Source organism: Electrophorus electricus, chromosome 26 (assembly GCF_041902795.1).
Source record: "Electrophorus electricus isolate QZ-2024a chromosome 26, ASM4190279v1, whole genome shotgun sequence".
In the NCBI taxonomy this organism is placed as follows: Eukaryota; Metazoa; Chordata; class Actinopteri; order Gymnotiformes; family Gymnotidae; genus Electrophorus; species Electrophorus electricus.
This window is the reverse complement of record NC_137522.1, coordinates 10053097-10071771: the sequence shown is the minus strand read 5'-3', so window position 1 is coordinate 10071771 and position 18675 is coordinate 10053097. Positions and strand designations below refer to the sequence as shown.

The 18675-nt window shown below is 40.8% G+C and overlaps 1 protein-coding gene across 2 annotated transcripts; it reads left to right on the top strand.

The window, feature by feature from the left end:
• The first annotated feature begins 1353 nt into the window (after positions 1–1353).
• Positions 1354–18330, top strand: ccdc50a (coiled-coil domain containing 50a). 2 transcript variants are annotated; one of them, XM_081708275.1, is made up of 12 exons: positions 1354–1754; positions 7666–7728; positions 9801–9930; positions 11080–11170; positions 11387–11489; positions 13569–14507; positions 14987–15111; positions 15223–15267; positions 15515–15625; positions 15744–15823; positions 15917–16020; positions 16107–18330. In XM_081708275.1, the coding sequence occupies exons 1-12, from the start codon at positions 1706–1708 to the stop codon at positions 16124–16126; spliced, it is 1860 nt and encodes a 619-aa protein (XP_081564401.1). In that variant the 5' UTR covers positions 1354–1705; the 3' UTR covers positions 16127–18330. The 2 variants fall into 2 exon arrangements, with proteins under 2 accessions (XP_081564401.1, XP_026873910.3); XM_027018109.3 differs by lacking the exon at positions 13569–14507 and having other exon boundaries at positions 1370–1754.
• The last annotated feature ends 345 nt before the right edge of the window (positions 18331–18675 follow it).

The window sequence follows — 18675 nt, the reverse complement described above, 5'->3', positions numbered from 1 at the left end:
CCTAAAAGACTTCATTATGGAAAACATGCTGGAGGAGTCTGATATATATATATATATATATATATATATATATATATATATATATATATATATATATATATATATATATATATATATATATATATATCAGATTAGATAACATCATATATATCTCATCATCATATTAGATAAGTAACACACACACACACACACACACACACACACACACACACACACACACACACACATATATATATATATATATATATATATATATATATATATATATATATATATATATATATATATATATATATATATATATATATATATATATATATATGTCTAGACAGGACTAGACATTAATATATGTATTTTGAGACAGAAAGGTATGTCTGTTTTACTAAGAAATGTCATTTAAAAAAATATTACAGCAAAATAATAACTTTTACATGATAGAGTGACTATGGCAGCAAACATAAAAGGTTCAAGTAGCTTGAATCAGATGTGTTACTACTGTGCAGGGTCATTGCATGGAAGAAGCTCTGGGAACCATTGCTTTAACTGTGGAGAATTTGCTTTGTGGTCATTTGCTTTGTACAGCTGACTAATGTTACATGGATAAACTGAGCAGGAGTTGTTAACCTTTTCACATTATACATGTAATTTATGAGCTACTCAACCAAGTGATATATTGATATATTTCATATAAATATTAAATATATTTAATATTTTATTGTAATTGTGCTGATAAGACATAATAATTTAATGAAATTTTAATCATTACTCTTTCAAAATGGCTTGGAATGTTGTGTAATAACACAGCCTCTCAGATATGCTTGCTTAATTGAAGCGTTAAATAAAAATGCTTCATCCAGGCGATTAAATGGGAGCAGTGCCTCAAAGAGCGGTATATTCCAGAGTCAATGTTTTTTATGTTTTGTTCAACAAAAATTAATATGAACTTTAGTGATTTCATTCGCAGACCCATTTATTTTTAATAACCTAAGGATGAATTTGCATGTTTAAAGTTAGGGTTCATTTTAACTTATTTGATGTGTTTAGTTAAATAGGCATTTAAGACGCAGTGCAGCAAAAAAAAAGGTTACTGTCTTCATTTAGTTAATGACAAACCGATTCAGTTTTGTTTATTTTGCACAAGGAAGTTTACATCCATGTCTAAGGATTTCACTACGGTCTCTGCTGCATGATCGTGATTTACGACCGGTCAGTTCATAATATTCCGATTTCTTTTTCTATTACTTTTCTTAAATCAGTGTCTCTTGAGTTCACGAGAGGTACTTGGTAAAAACGTTGTATTCAAGTGTGATGTTTATTTGTGCTCACGGTTCACACTCTACGCATGGGATAGGGAAGGTAGATTGCTGCCCCGATGTCTTACTCTGCACACGATATTCAAGCTTCAGCTTCCGCTAAATGCTGTATGAAGACCAATACGTCCGTGCAGAACTACGTGGCTATGCGTTATGAACGTATCTTGTGTCCGTCGTAGACTCCAGATTAACTTGGCCCTTTTATGATCTGGAGGGAGGGGCCCTAGCCAGAGAGAGAGCACCTCTCTGCCGGGTACGCTCGGTGATTACAGAAACCAATCAAGGGAATACTACGGCGAACACATCGTCTGAAACCTGACGAAATTAGCAATCGATCGATCAACATCAGCCTTGAAAACATTCAACTGAAGCAGCGGCTGAATATCACCAACATGGATGATTTAAGTATCGATCAGAAAAGGCTGCCTGGCGTCAAAGAGGGTAAGTCGTGTGTGATGGTGCTAAACGTTACCGGTTGTCTTTCCAGATTTTGACAAGTAACTATTTAGAAAGGCTCTGACAGAAATATAACAGAAAAATATACCGCCCTGACTTGCTGGCTGTGAGTTTGCTAAAACAGGGTAAACGTACACGTTTTAGCGGTTGCACTTGAGCAGCATTGACTGTGCCTGAAAACCTGTGTTGCAGCACCAGAAACTAGCTATCTTGCCAAGCAGATGCAGCGATTGCTGTGTTGGGGGGCTTTGATCATGTGTAACGCATATAAGATAACTAGTTAGCTATCAGGTTACCAAGTTAAAGTTAAACATTAGTTTCAGGTTGTGTGATAATACACTTGAGTATTGTTTCAGTTGTATTGGTGTGCTAACTAGCTAAGATAGCAAACTAGTAAAAATGCCAGGTGTCGCATTGTCTCTGTAATGGGTAGCTAATGGTGGTTAATGTCGCTTTATCTATAATTCTGTATTTGTATCTAGCTAACTAGCCAGGTTGGCTAACTATCGTACTGCGCTAACGTTACCTAGCTACGTAGAGTAACTAAGTGTTGCAAGTTGAAGTCAAAATGCCAGTGCTCTCATGTCGGTCGATCTTCGCACAGATTACATGTAGCCAGTAAATCAGATGTCTTCCAGTTCGACGTACAGACAGCATTGCTTTAACATCCTTTTTTTCTTGAGAGCTATGACATATTAAGTCAGCACATTTTGCCCTGCGAAGATGTGTCTTTTAAGACTAGCGAATAATCTGGTACGCAAGTTCTAGATATGGCTAGCTGGAACTAGCTAGGTTAGCTACCCTACGTTGATTAGTTCATGTGAGAGGAATTTAACGTGTATTTCCAGGTGATAAAAGACTCATTTTAGTCAATATAATGCTTTATCAAACAAGGCAAAAATACAGACTGAACGCTAGCTAGTAAGGTTAGTAACACTAGCTAGTTAAACGAATCCTCCTGAGGTACGCAGTGTGAAACTGAACGGCGGTACCTAGTAGTGATGACGTCACATCGGCAAATCTCAGCAGACATGGACTTTCGGTCACTTTTAGGCAGTTAAGTTCTCAAAACTTTTATTTGATTTATTCAAACAAGTCTCGAGACTTATCAGAGTAGTGCAATGTTGATGCAGTTGCACATCATTCCCCTTTATCTTTGACTTTATTTATTATGGTTAATACAGGTGTCATACAGGTAAAAAAAAAAATGGGCTAAAACTGTCCATGAGCTCCTTGCTCATATTGTGTTCCACAGTGTCCAGTTTGTGTAGAAAAGTAAGCTATTTGTTCTCGCGAGTGAATCACTTTGCAAATTATACTGTGTCATAATATTAGGAACAAATTTTCTAAAAGAATGAAAGCAAAAATGGATGTGGGCTCATCGCTGAGCCTCCAAAATGCCTCTTTTATGATTATTAGATTTACCATGTAGTAAAATGGAGCATGTTCAATACGGGAGAAAGTTTATAGGTGGTGCTGATGCTACAAGTGAATGTTTTTGTTTGTTTGTTTGCTTGTTTGTTTTCAAAACCATTTCATTTTCACTTCTGTACACTTCTGTTCACTACTTTTAGAGTAGGTCCACTTTCTGCAATGAAACATTAGAGCATGAGCTGTCGATTTTCATTAAAAGCTGGCAGAGGTGTTTTTGATGTTGTATTTGTGGTGTTTTTTTGTTTGGTTTTTTTCTGTGGTTTGTCATTACAGTTGTAAGGCAGCCCACATGTGGGTTTGACAGGCTGTTTGTGAAATATTAAATGTTAATGTGGCTTGGACAAGTCATATGTCCCATATCTTGTGGAGATTTCACACCTAGACAGACATGCTGTCCTACGTTGGACGCCTGTGACCCACAGTGCAGCACATGGCTCTAAAGGATTCATTGTCCAACAGTGACTCATAAATATTTGACTGTTTCGCTGTTCTCAAAACAACAAAAATACAAAAGCCAAAGCAGTTTGTTTGTTTGTTTGTTAATGCTTTCCCCACCCATCATAATCCTAGACTATATGTCCTCTCATTAAAATGACCAGCAATAATGAAGGTTATTTCTGATGTTCTTTTGAAATGGGTAATGTCACGGGTGAATTCCATGGCCAAAGTGTAACAGTCTAAGAAACAGCTGTTCTTTGTCCTTTGAATGTGAGGGTAAGAAAAGCAGTAGGAATGTTGACTTGGCTCATTTCCAGTCTCCAAGAATTGTGTTCAGCGTGGGTTACATTTTCACGCATTGTTCAGGGTCTGCTTTGTTTTGCTATTTGTTTCCGTATGTGTTTATTGGCTAGTTTTAGGCTGCTTCACCCATGCCAACGTGATGTTTCTCCTGCAGTGTAGCTCTATCGCGGTCACAACAATATTATTTTCCTTCTTTTAAAACAAAGGTTTTGGATCTGTTACAAAAAGTGGTGAGCAGGTGAAAGTCCCGTAAATATATCTGCTTGGGTCTATTTTGCCTTGCAAACTTTGCAAGAAAGCTTGCATGAGAATGGTTTTGACCACTGACTATGGTCACCTTCACTGGCAGTCATAATAAACTAGAGAGCTAAGGGTTCCTAATTCTGTTTACCAAACAACTGTCTATGGACAGAGTGAGTAGGTTTAGCTTCGTCCAAACACATTCCTGTACGGCTGTTGATGTTTATTTTCTGTGTTAACAATAGAACATTTAAAAACATGTTTGCACAGCTACTGGACCTGGAAGTGGAAGAGTATACAGATACACAAAACTGTTCATGATTGAGGGATCATCACAATAATGGCTAAAGTTTCCAAATATTGTTGGAATGTCGATGGGAACTAGTCCTTTGGGGCTCCTTCCCTGTGAACAGGATGCCTCTGTAACTGTGTAGATCTAAATGACTTGTTTCCTAAATTTTGATTCCTATAAAGCAGCCTGTACACCTGTGGACCAATAAATTCAAGTAGGAAGTCATGTTGGATCAGTGCTTCAATGCCCTTGTATCAGATCTCTTTGAATAAGGGGGATTGCTGAATTGCTAATCCCAACTACTTGAGCATATAGTAACTTGAATGGTGCTCTGTGGTGTAATGTAGCTTCTAATTATAATAAACCAAACTTGAAACTTAATTGATTAAACTTTTATGGCCTGCCCATTGTAAACTGAAATACATTGCCACTACTTTAAAGAAGCTGAAAGATAGACTATAAGGCTTTTTTCAGTCTCAGATGTTTCAGAAAAATGGTGCACGTCTTGCTATATTTGCATAGTAAGATGTGAACTTCACAGTTAGAAAGAGATAGAATTTCCTGTGTTTTCATTGTATCCTGTCATTGGGGCCATATGAGTGATGCGTGTCACAACCAGACTCCTTAGTCATCTACATCAGTTGAGGTCTCTCTAGTGGTCATGCTGGTTTTAGTCTGTATTATTTTCTAAATGCATACAGCACCAGCAGGCTTTCAAGTTCCTCACTTCTTAGAATCGGTTCTCTGTCTTAGGTTGAAGATACTTGAAATATGGCCTCTGTGGAATTAAAATGGAAAGCAACTTCTTTTTTTTTTTTTTTTAAACTGCATCTAACCTTTCTCGAGTATCGTGTTTGAGTTACGCACTTATGGTGTGCATGAAGATGCAACACATGCCCAATGTGTGTGTGTGGGTGTCCTGTATTTTTCTTCTGAAGCAGTATGTCATCACACTAGAGACGTGCTTCATCTTTGCAGGTTGATTTAGTTTGCCACTTCATTAGCAATGGTCATGAGATGCTACAGAGACTCCTTTATGGCTGAAGATGTTTTACTTCTGTCATCCTGTTCTAAGGCCCAGTATAAGTGTTAGTGTTAGTCTTCTCTGTATAGGCCTAGTTATTCTATAGGTTATTGATTTGTGGTTGCAGACTACTGTATGTTTTAGAATAAGTTTAGTCTGCTATAGACTTGCTGTATTCTTGTGATGGTTATGATATGATAAATACTATAAGTAAATTGTGTTTAACAGGTGAGTATTTTTATTAAGTAATGTTAGGCTACTCTAGGGGAAACTGTGGCATTTGTGTAAATTTTGATTTTGTGGTGGATTTAAAGCAAATGCATGTCTTTTTGAGTTTTCAGTTTAAGAACAAAACTCATGCTTAAACCCTCCAACTCACCTTTGTGATTTAAAAAGAAATATTTTAGAGGTGCCCTATTTTGTTTTCCTAAATGCCTCTTTTCGATGTAAGCATACATAGGCCAGTCGTTCTCAGGTCTGTCTTTTTTTTGTGTGTGGGGGGGTTTAGCTAACCCAGTGCTCAGCACTAGATGTGGGTGTGTTTAATCACAGCTCACTGATCATGGCTTTTTGTTTAACCCCCTCCCATGCCTGAACAAGCTCCTGTCCAATCAGCATGACACACATACTAATCAGTGGTACCAGGAACAAACATTTGACATTTAATGAACAAACAAGCCTGTGTGTGTATATGTGTGTGTTTGTGTGTATATAATATATAAAATTACATACACACACATTTAATTTGAGAAAATGTGAACAACTGCACTGCCATCAGCAGAAAGAAAGAAAGCCATTTCAAAGAAAGTGGCTCACGATTGCGTTACAATGACATCACAGAAGGCTATTACTCTCCAGGTCCTGCCAGAATTCCCCGGTACACCCCCGACATCACATGTGCTTTCTGCAATGGTTTCTTCCTCCGGCTGGGCAATTAAGCAGCACTAGGAGGCCTGTGTCACGAGCTTGATATCTGCATATGAAAAACACGGCTGAGTACAGCGAGTGTGGCGTACTTATCTTGACCCTGATCTGAACTTGATTTTTCCCTGCGAAACTGAGATCTGCAGCTCAGAATTTTCCTTTCTGAAAAATCTTGCATGCATAGTGTGGGGATATTCCTCAACAACCGTAATGACAATATTATAATCACCTATGCAAATGATGATGATGATTGATTTACTATCCAGACTCAAGTTTCCTGTATGCGTACGGTATGTGAGTCCTGATTAGATTGGGTTGTGCCATTACGGTACGGAAGACATTTCCCCCTCCCAAGCAGTAGTAAGAATTTTAGATCACTTCTGTCCAGTCCTGATGTATCAGTCACACAGAGAGATGAAGACATAATGTGGACTAATGTTTAGCCTCACTTGGTTTTGTCGATATTGGCATATAATATGTGCATATGCATTTTTATTTATATATATATATATATGTGTGTGTGTGTGTGTGTGTGTGTGTGTGTGTGTGTGTGTGTGTGAGATGCCACTTTCTTGGAAATGGCTTTGTTTCTGCTGATGGTAGTGCAGTTGTTTGTTTGTGTGTGTGTGTTTGTGTCTGTGTGTGACACCATTCTGTGAATGTTAGTTTGAGAACTGCTGTAACTATTATAAACTATTGTAGTTTATGCTATAAAAATAGTTGTGTTAAAAATGATTGAATCACTGAGTTCAACTGTGCACTCTTTTTACTTTGCTAATTAAATTTCTATTTCATAGAGAATATTTTGTAGTAAATACAAAGGTGCAGATATCTTGGTGAACAAATAGACATATTTGTTAAGCTGGAGTGTTTCTTTTATATTGGTATATAGCCTAAATACGTTGATACTGAACTGTACTGTTTTGATCCTTTTTTTAAATGTAAAATTGCTGAGTAGTGACCAGCTAATTTAGAAATGAGGAAAGTGGCTGGCCCAGCTCCACGGGAGCAAGCTTTCACAGAGAAAATCAGGCAGTTCTGTTGGTCTTAGTCATAATGCTGTCCATACAATTAAGACGAGACTTATTCTGAAATTTTATAAAAGACCATATACCTGTGCTAACATACAGATTCTATGAACACTGTGTTCGGAGTGTGAATGTGTTCATGTAGGTTAGTGGAACAAGACCAATATCGTGGTGCAGAGTGTAAAAGTATTGTGTTATCGTCTCTCTTCACAGTGTGTCGGGACTTTGCTGTATTAGAGGATCACTGTCTAGCCCACAACCTTCAAGAACAGGAAAGTAAGTACACAAACGTATTACAGTGAAAAGTCTTTTTAAAAAAGTAAATAACTAAATTGTATGGGTAAGAGTTTGGTGGGCTATTGGTAATTTTGGCAGGCAATACCCAACCAATTGCAGACAGGCCTAGTGCTGGGAATCTTATTTAGGACAATCAACATTAATGAGTATGGTCCATTCACCATGCACTCTGTGAAAAATCCTTTAACATATCTGAGCTTCGCTGGTCAGGTGTCATTAGAATATTCAGATGAGTAGTTCTACTTTGCAAATAGAAATACTTGGGACCCATAGGGGAGTCGATGTGGTCATGGCAGTGTTCCCAGTCCTCTACAGGTGTACATCTTTTCAGCCTCCACTCAGGGTCACAGTGCATCTCTCATACATCCATACATTGGGCTGACCATGTCGTTTAGTGAGCTGTGCGTCAATATTACTGAGTTATTGTCATGCTGCAGGGTACAATCTGCTTATTGTCTGTGAGGTCGTAAAGATGTGGTTGACCCCAGATTGAACCCATCAATGGCCTCAGCTTTTCTTGATGGTGCAGGACCGGATGCGTTAGCCTTAATCCTTAATAATTAAAAAAGTGTAATATGTATATTTTTAACCATTCCATCTATTCAGAGCTGGTCCCCACAGCAGCTGGAGCTGTTTGAGCAGATGCTAAAAAAACTAAATGGCCAGGTAGTTTATTTGTTGGTAGCCTGCCACCTTATCTTTCTGATGTATTAGAGTAATTGTGAGAGCCTTGTGGTGCCAATTTGAGAAATCACAAGGATCGTATTGTTAAAAATGCATAAGATTTTAGATAGGGAGCGTGATTCAAGTTACACTTCCTCTGTTTATTGGCTCCATCTTCCAATGCATGTGGTCTGTTCTAAAAATGTCCTCAAATCCCGAAACAAAAGTTTTCAAAACATGGCAGCATTTCGCTTTCTGTTTCGCTGCTGAGACCCCACTGCACATTTTAATCACAAAGTAGCGTTGCATCAGACATATTAGAGCAGGCGCCACACACCACAGGCAGGTCTTGCAGGACCACAGCCTGAGTGCAATCTGACTGCTTCTCAGAAATCAGGACTTCAGGATACTGTAACAAATAGACAATAGTCGTTTTTGTCGCTGATGGAATAATGGAAGATAATATGGCTATTGGGACATGTAGCAATGTTTGTTTGAACTGACTTCATCAGTGCATTTTAAGGATATGTACTGTGTATACTTGTGTTCTTTTTGATGATCACTAATGCCATAACACTATCGCTATTAATAGGCTATTAATATTGTGAAGCTCTAGACTATGGGCTGGGACATGCTGGGTTGATGGTGACATGCAGATTGTGAGTTTATAAATGTGCTGTGGTTTTAAGAACATTAGAGTAATTGACATCCTGTCACACCAGCTAAGCATGCAGATTGATGTGGCCTTGGTAGGATATGGGACTGACATGACTAGTGACTTACTGAACATGTGTTACAGAGCATGTCATGACAAAACACTCATTTCTAAATAAAAAGAAAACTGGCTTTAAATTTGAAATTGTGTAGCTCTGTATGAACTAATTAGTTTCCATCCACTGAAGTTATGTGATAACTGCGTCTACATAATTTAATGTAGAACGTTTTATACATGCTATAATCATCCCAACCATAAGTCAGACAGCTCAGGTTTATTGATGAACCTCACTTGCCCGCTCACGCTCCCCCATATCTATTTATTTAATGCTTTATTGGAATGACTTGTGAGACAAAGCAGTACAAAGAAGAAAAAAAGAGAACCCACCCCCCAAAAACACATTCATATTTAACAATAAATTTTTTATAAATTACATACACAAATTATTAAACCAACAGAAAAGCATACCATCATAGTGCCTATATAAAAATGTACCATAAAAAGCCAACTTCTTAATTATCCTTTTCTAAGATGAACGAAGATATATTTAGCTGTGACTGTCTTTGATTTCTCTCTAATTATAATTGCAGTTATTTCAGTCACAAAACTGAATGCACTTTTCATTTCTCGGTTTGTATTAAATCCCTTTCTCACTTCTGACTCACCTGTCCAGTTGAGAACCACCTGGCCTCCAACGTCCACAAAAGTCGTCTGGTTCAGCAGGACCTTCGGGTGGCCAAGCGTCTGCAGGAGGAGGAGGACCTGCGTGCCAAAGCTCAGAGTCGGCGACAGCACAAACACATGTGAGGGACACGCCCACGATGTGACGTGTGCCTGAGGTTTAGTCAGCTCCAGAAAGGGCCCGCCTTCCACTGCACTGTGCTACATGCTGTATAGTGTAATTATGCCACCATGTTTGCTGATATACTTAATCAGTATACAAGACAATCTGTCACTATTTTCCTTTACATATGGCATTGGTGAGAGGTGTCACGATTAAATTGTTAGGAATGTAGGTCTTTGTGACTTGTTAAATCAGAATTCCTTTCTGCTGTATCTTGATATGTGTTTGTTGTGCGTTCTGAATGAGATGAAAACTGTTCCAACCATTGTCCCCTGGCTACTGTACTTTTCCTGTATTTGATGCAGAAGTGTTTATTAGGTTCGTTAGAAAGTTTTCTGTTGTTGGAATGACTGAATGCAGAAGACTTTTGCCACACCCAAGCAGAGATATTTTCAGGTCTCATGGGCTTCTGATAAAATGGCCTCCTCTGCTGGGTAACGTCAAACAGTAACATCAGCCCTAGTTAAACTTCTCCTAACCCATCTCTGTTTATCCATCCTTCCCGAACAGAACGATGAGTACTTGAACAGGCGAGCCAGTGTGCACTGGCCCTGACTTTTGTGTGGCTCCAGGCCACGTGCGTCTAAGCAGCTGACCCTTTTTACCTGCTAAAGCCTTGCTTTTTTCCCCCCCCCCCACCTCAACACCACCTTCCCATAGCACAGTACGTGAATAATGGCCCAGTTTGTTTTGTTTTTTTTATCCTAGTCCTTTCCAGGGAGTCACTGATGGCTTTTAATTACCTCAAATGATGATGCTTTGAAACCTCGGCTGAGTTTCAGCGAGGCCCTCCTACCCCAACGTTGGCAGAGTTAGCCACAAATCGGACTCTGCCTCAGTTCTGTCTACGTGAAACAAAATCATAGAGGAGCATAGCCTCAGATTTAAAAAAAAAAAAAAAAAAAAAAGGCTTGTACTTTGAGTATGTAGGTAGGGTAACTATTTTCTTTTTAATTACATTGGTATGTACACCTTTGTGTTGCGAGTCAAACAAAATGAAAGTAATACTGTTGTCAAGGTTGTGAACTATTATCATTTCATGTTATTTCTGATGCTTGCATTCAGGTTTGTTTGTTTGTTTGTTTGTTTGTTTGCTTCTCCCCTCCAGTGAGCGCATTGACAATGAAATGGCACAGGAGATGCAGGAGCAGCTGGTCTGGCAGGCTGAGCAGCAGAGGCAGCAAGAGGAGAGGGACGAGGTCCGCAACCCCACCCACACCCACACCCGTACACACCCCCACCCACACACACACACACCACGCCAGCTAGGACTACCTGACTGTCCCGCATGCTTTATTGTTCCCATGTCACACACATTTGTGCTCAGACAGATGAGCCCAGCTATTTTTATGGCAAGAGATTTAACACGAGTCATTACTTTCTTTGCGTCTGGATCTGTGCGTGGTGGCGGCTAGGCCATTGCTCGTAAGCTGCAGGAGAGGGAGATGAAAGAGGAACGGAAGAGACAGAAGCAGCTGGAGGCAAGCTTGGAGGAGCCGTACTACGAAGACAAAGCAGGTGCGGAGGCTGCCCCCTTGCTGGAGTTAATGATCACTCACTTCCTCTTGACATCCATGTCGTCATCGGTATTTAGGAGGGGAGGGTCTGTGTGTGTGTGTGTGTGTGTGTGTGTGTATGCACACATGCATGTACGCATGCACAGGACAAGGAGAAACTGAAAAGGTTATTTTCTGTTGTGTTGTTGATAGCGTGCGATAGTGAACATACAGTGCAGTGTCATACTGTAACTCAAAATCAACGCTGGCTCCTCAATAACAGGGGTCAGGGGTGAGAGAGGGGTCTAGCTCTATAGATTAGTCTAGCTAAAGTAAGTTCTGTATGGTAGCCTCTGATCTCGAGGGCCAACAGCACCAAACCAGAAAAGCTGGATGGGCTATTATTGGCTTCCCTTGACCCGCCCTTGTACACCCGTGCTGTTTGTTTGCGCTCGGTGGTTGCGCAAGCCCCTGCTTCTCCCAGGCTACGACCTGGATCCCAAATGCACAGCTTGTATGAGCGCTGTCTTTCCTCCTGTACGAACCACTGTCTCGCTATACCATTGCTTCGGTATACACCCACCCCATTTATGAGAAGTGCACTGTAACGAGCGTGAATTGCAGCATTCACACTGTGCTCCCTCTGTCTTCCATTCACAGTACCTGAATCTGTATATGCACACAGAGAAGTGCTAGACATACACGGCAGGAAACAACTATCCTATCTGACCTATTTAATAACATGTTGAGCACACATCTTCACTGCCATGTGTGAACTGCTGCAGTAGCTAAGCACCAATCCCATAGCAGTATGCACAGGCTCCTAATCTCTCAGCCTGGGACCGGAGCTCTGGCATGGTGGTTTATATAGCCAGATTTGAAACTCTTAGAACTTGACGTGTTGACTCGTACAGCACTGGTAAGAGAACATTTTATTGGTTTTTAATATAGTCTTGCTGCTTAAAGTATTTAAAGTAAAATTCAGTCCCATCTTTCTCCGGAAAAAATGCCTTTCGGTGTTTTTTTTTAAATTTTTTTATTGTTTTGTTTTGTTTTTTTTATTTGTTTTCTACCTCCAGTAGACCTCAGTGGGGCATAAAGAAACTAAAACTTTTTATACAATGTTTGACATCCGTGCCCCACCCCTTATGCTTCTGATCTGAATAAAAATATGCACTGATTCATTATCATGCTTTGAAAGATCCAACTATTCATTCATTGTTCAATGGCCTCAAACAGCGGCAACCTCTAATACAGACTAAATTAAAAGGGCTAACAAACCTCTGGACGTTTAACACTATACTTTTCCTTTCCATTTTGCTCTTTATTTCACCACATTGGATACAAGATGCTGCATTGCCTGTTTGGGATAAACTGTTTGACTAGGGACACCAAACTGTCAGTGAAGAACTAACTAACTATCTACGAACGACTGATGATTGCCTTCCGTTAGCTCACTGTCGTCCCTCATCGTCTGTGCGTTTACACTCGAACTCTGCAGACTACATCTGATAAACGACACTTGTGTTCTGCTTCTGTGCAACAAAAATGGCTCAAAAGAAAACTGCTGCTTTCTGAAAGTGCAGGCTTCTAATGAGTGTATTGAGTTGTGAGCGGCTCCCACCTTTTCCTGAGTTCTTTCCTTCCATACAGTAATATCAATAACAACTCTGTGTAGCAAAAAATGTTAGCATAACACACTGCCTCAGTAGATTAAACCACAGTGTAGCAAAAAAAACCTTATGTCATCTATTTCTCTTTTAAAGTCAAATTTAGATTGATTACGCAATTAGAAAACTCCCTCACGGCCAACCAAAGATGCAGATTCAACATGCACAATCAGCCAAATTGGTGCATTGGTGCAAAACACTGAGTATGGGTCACAGTCGGTCACACCAACACCGTTCAACAGCCGATGGTCAGGTCAGTGTGTCCGTAGCCTAACAGTATGCTATGGGTACAGTACAGTTTTACAGCACATTGGTGTTCCAAATGCACACACACTGTGTATTGTGTAACCTTTTGTAGGCTAATCCAGCTTAGTATGTCTATTTATATTTTGCACACCACTTCTCTCTTGCCTACACCTGCTTCCAAGCAGTCTCCCGACCCCCATTAGACCTCCATGTGCAGGATCCTGGCTTTGAGTCACCAGTATCCAGCAACAGGGAACACTACAATGACTTAAGCCAAGGTCGATCTCCAGATCACCGGTCTCCAAAGATGGACCAATGGAGGCGACGGGACGGTCACGGCAGTCTTTACAGATACCCTGAATATTACCCTGCAGAAACCAGTCGGTCAAGAGCCCCAGAAAGCTATCACAGTGACAATACCAGAGGCAGACATGAAGGTAAGGGCAGAAGGCCTGAGCACTACCCCTCAGAGGGTAGGACCAAATACCCCGAGGAATACTTATCCGAAAGAAACAGGCACGTTGAAGCAGAATATACCGAACGTCGGAGACACAAAACGTCTCAGCTACAGGACCAGTTGGAGGAACTTTATGACCAGAATCCAATGGCATCCACGAAGGAAAAGACCCCTAGGGATGATCCTGCTGAGAGGGACAAGATGTGGGATAAGGAGAGAGACAGGGCCAGGAGGAGGGATCGAGACAGAGAGAGGGAAATGGATGGAAAGAGGACCAGAGATGAGGTGCAGTATAGAGATGAAGACAGGAGTCAAACTAAGCTGTTGGTCGAGGACAGTAGTAGAGACAGAAATGACCACAGACATGGGAGCAGAGACAGTGAGTTTGGCAGGGAAAGAGATCGCCGTGGACAAAAAGATGCAGCCAGGGATGGAGGGAGGGACCGGGACCAGGACAAGCATCGAAGTAAGGACAGAGGTCGAGGGCGAGAGCCGGTCGAGCCAACCATACCCACCAGTAGGGGCTGGTTGGAAGAGGGCCCTGAGGATGAGGGGTACGGCGGCAGGCAGAAGCTCTCTTCTGACTTGGATGATGTGTTTGGGGAGCCCCACCCCAGGGCTCAGTCGGGCGAGGCCAGGTCCCCAGGGCATTCATCCAAGGAGCAAGGTATGGAGGGGGGCCCCTGGGTTTGAGTGTACTGCTGCTTTCTGCTGGGCCTTCGCTCTAATGACTGGTGGAGGGGCTGCTGCCAAGCCTGGTCACTGAGACCTCAACTCAATTCTGTTTGTTTGTTTGTTTGTTTGTTTTTGTTTTTGTGTGTTTGCATGTGTGTCCAGGGTTAATGGGAAATTGACCCTGTCCAGCATGCACATGTTTTCTTTTGTGAAAAGCCTTACCATGGCACAAATTCATATCTAATCAAGCTTGGCAGTTGTGATTTGTGGGATGTAGTGTAGCTCGAAATCTGAACTGTAGGGCTTTTCGGTTTCTTTAAATCTGGGTCCTGGCCCAACATCTGTCAAATCATAAACCCTGATCTGGATTTGCAATCATTGAGATTCAGTGTCTGTGTATCTGGGTTTACAGTGGGCCATGAGTTAGGTGAGCTCTTGCTAATGACCCTGCCTCTCTGATGCCCCCTGCAGGACGAATTACACGAGAAGAGTTCGGGATGAAGGAAGCGACGCAAGGCTTGGCTCACATGGACATCCGACAACAGGAGTTCAGAGACATGGAGGTGGCACGCAGGCTGCAGGAAGAGGAGATGAAGGTGCAAACATAAACTCCTCCTGAGTGGAAATTCTGTTTTTGTTTTTTTTTTTTAAACGTTTTTTGGGAAACGTTTCATTCACTCTCTTTATTTACTCTTTGTTTCACACAGGCAAGTCAGCTTGACAAACGAGCTGCTCAGGTTGCACAAGATGAGGTTAGTGGGCGGTTTCAGGACATGGCGAAGCCGTGCTTCACCATAGTCCAGGCAACACTAATGTTACTAGTGATAAAGAGAGTCTGGTCAGTTAACAAGACCCCATGACATTACGCTAACTGGATACACAAATGTTTCATTTAGGCAGTTCCTCTAGCGTTTAATTGAACTACCCATTTAAGGCATATTTAATGCTGTCCATAATTTTAAACTTGGAAAAACAATAGCTGTTTCTTTTCTGTGAAAGGAAATAGCTCGACGTTTGATGGATGAAGAAAAAAGGGAATACAAGAGGTCTAGAGAGAAAGAGAAACAAGCAATGGAGAGACAGCAAAAGCGATCTGAGGGAGACTTAAAGGTAACTCGCGTCGCTTATGGTCCCCTCCTCCAATATTAATAACCCTGCAGCCATGGCTGACAGGAGGACTAAAAGTTCAGTGTGTGGTTCTCCTAAACATCTCTGTTGTACATTTTAGCCCACAAATGAGGACATTGTGCGACCCAGAATGCGGGAGGAACACGACCATCAAAGAGCTCGGAATCCCAAACCAGCCAGGTGCCAGGAGCGTGCATGAGCCTTTATGTTGTTGGTGCTGTGAAGTTACATGCTGTCCATTGCTCATGTCTGTGGTTTTTTACCTCTTCCCAGACCTCCTCCTCGCACCCATAACTACGAGAATGTGGATCCTAGTTACAGCTATTCAGAGAACTACTCCCCACGCCCACCTTCCAGACCCGAAGCTGCATACAAAGGTTTGTAAAGAATCCTAGGTGACCTATCGCTAGCTGATCTACTGAGATCAAAACACACTCTGGCATGCACTTCTCTCTTCTCATAGGTGCCTACTATAGACAGTGACCCAGGCCCCCTTCACTGTCCTGTCATGGGTTGAGCTGTCTGCCTGTTTTCTTCATGTTTCGAAGATGGCCATAATGTGCTGACAAGGTTCCAAAAGGAAAAAGACTGACGCTTGCGTACTGATCTTTAAACTGACCTTCATGAGGCATGTGGCTGATTGTAGTATACATTGACTTTTTTTTTTCTTTCCCCCACGCTTGTTTGTTTTAAGATTTGGAGGGGTGGGGGCTTTAAGGATTTTTGAGAGGAAGGCTTTAACTGCAAGTTCTTTTGAATCATTCCTTTTATATCTGTGCATTGCTACTCTTTCATGCCCTTCCAAGATGACACCCTCTCACACTGCATCACTGCTGAAAAATGAAGCATTTTGTCTTTTTAAAAGTTGCCCCCTTTCTTGTAAGGGAACACTTTTTTTAAGTGAAGGAAAATGGAATCTTTTGCAATGTTATTTGATTAGATCCCAGTCTTTGTTATTCATCTCCAGTACCATGAAGTACTCCTTACCTACCTTGAGGTTGACCTGAAGCTCACTTTCTGTTTTGAACCAGATTGCCTTCTCTCTAATTAATGAAGGATGAATGGACTTGATGTCGGTCGCTTCACTGGTTGCTTTTGGGGTTTTTTAGGTTTATTTTTTGGCCTTTGATTTTTGTGCATTATCAGTGTATTAAATCCACTGTTGTTCTGCATCAAGTCCAAACTGGGGTGGCACATGTACAGCCCTTGTTCTGGACGCAGCAGCACGGAATGAAGGTATGTGGATCGAAAAACGGCTTTTGTCTCTCTTTAGTGTGGCAGTTTGTTGTCTCTCCATGTGCATGCTGCTGAGGCTCAAGTGCCCAATACTAACTCCTAGTGCATATTTGGAGATTTTCATATAGATAATGACAACACATCACAGCCTTTATTTTAACTTATTTTTAATTTATTTTTTTTTAAGTTAAATGCAAATGAGCACATTTAGATACATAATTTATTTTTGGAACATTACATTAGGCTGCACAGACTGGTATAACTCCTTTTTAATGCAGCAAATGCATTTACTTCCATATTCAAAACCTTTCAGTGATGCAGCTACCACATTGACACCATGTAGCTCAGTACCCATCTCTGTTCCATCTTTTAAACATCTCCCCTGCTCACTCTTTGGAACACAACTCTACCTTGGAACAGGTAGCTCAAATATGCCTGCAAAGATGAATACCACTAAAACTGAGAAAGAAGCAAGTTATTTAATGCTTGCAATGGTTTTCTTCTTCTTGCCCCCCTTCCACATAGTAGTTTCATTACCATTGCTGCAGATATTCCAAACCTGTCTCAGCCATACACAGGGATTATGTCCATCTGTATTTATAAGTCAGGATCCACCCACACTCTGCATTGAAGAAAGTATGTGATTATGTGGACTATATGTAGCCTCCTGTACAACTGAAAGATGAGCATCAGTTACTCTGCTTTGGTATTGCATTAGTGCCTATAATAGACCAATGTTCAATGGCCAGGACTGTATGCTTCCATCATATATTTATAAAAATGAAAATATACTCGTCTGTCATTGTGTGAATTCTCATCTGAATGGTGTGGTCTGAAAACAGAAAAATTGAAGGGAAACGTTCTGGTTATTGCCTAGCTGCTGTGCTTAAACAATGTTTATTTAGTATTATCCAACAGATATTCTTGTTGAACTGCATTCAAGCAAGAATTCTGTTTATTTATGTATTCTTTGATTCTGCATATCAGGATATGGGGGTCCAGGGACTAGCTGAGATGGCTGTTGTCTGCTCTTTGCTTTCTGTCAGGAAGTGGAAGTGCATTCATTTACTGCGCTTTAAGGTTTGACAGGAATATTGTGTTTTAATTATGGAAGTAATTGGCCGTCTGGGCCCTGTGCCAACAACTTTCAGGGATAGGAAGTATTGCTGTAAAATAACGTTCATATACATACTGTCAGCATTTTCATCTTCTGTACACAAGGAGTCCGGTTTACATATGTCTTTTATACAAAGCTACAACAGAAGGGGCAAATGGCCTCAAATGTGCATGTAAACTTATGTTCAAAGGGAGCAGGTCACTTCCATGCCCACAACTGTTCTACAATCAGCTGCTGTGTATGTCTTGTGATGAGTGTATCTTGCACATTCTTTCATAGCTTTCACTGGCCAATTGAGTATAACTATGTAAATAAATAAATGACTTTTAAATAATCTCTTGTTTCAGTACCAAGAACGCACTGTATATGTCGATCTGCCTGTGTAAAACCTGATCTATTTAAAACTAATTTATGACTTAATAGATCAAAAGTGTAACGCTAGAGTGAATGAGGAAGTGTGGAAGCCAAGCAACACCTTGGTCGAGGCAGGTTCACCTGCATGCCTTAATGGCGCTTTGCATGTGGTAACTCACACCCCCAGAAATATAATAGGCCTTGCATTTACTTCCAGTACTTCGTACTGCCATCTAATGGCTGCGAGAAGAATGGCATGCAGTCGCATGTCCAGAAGACTGGAATACACGCCGAGCTATTAAAATTATTCGCTTCAACATTAAAG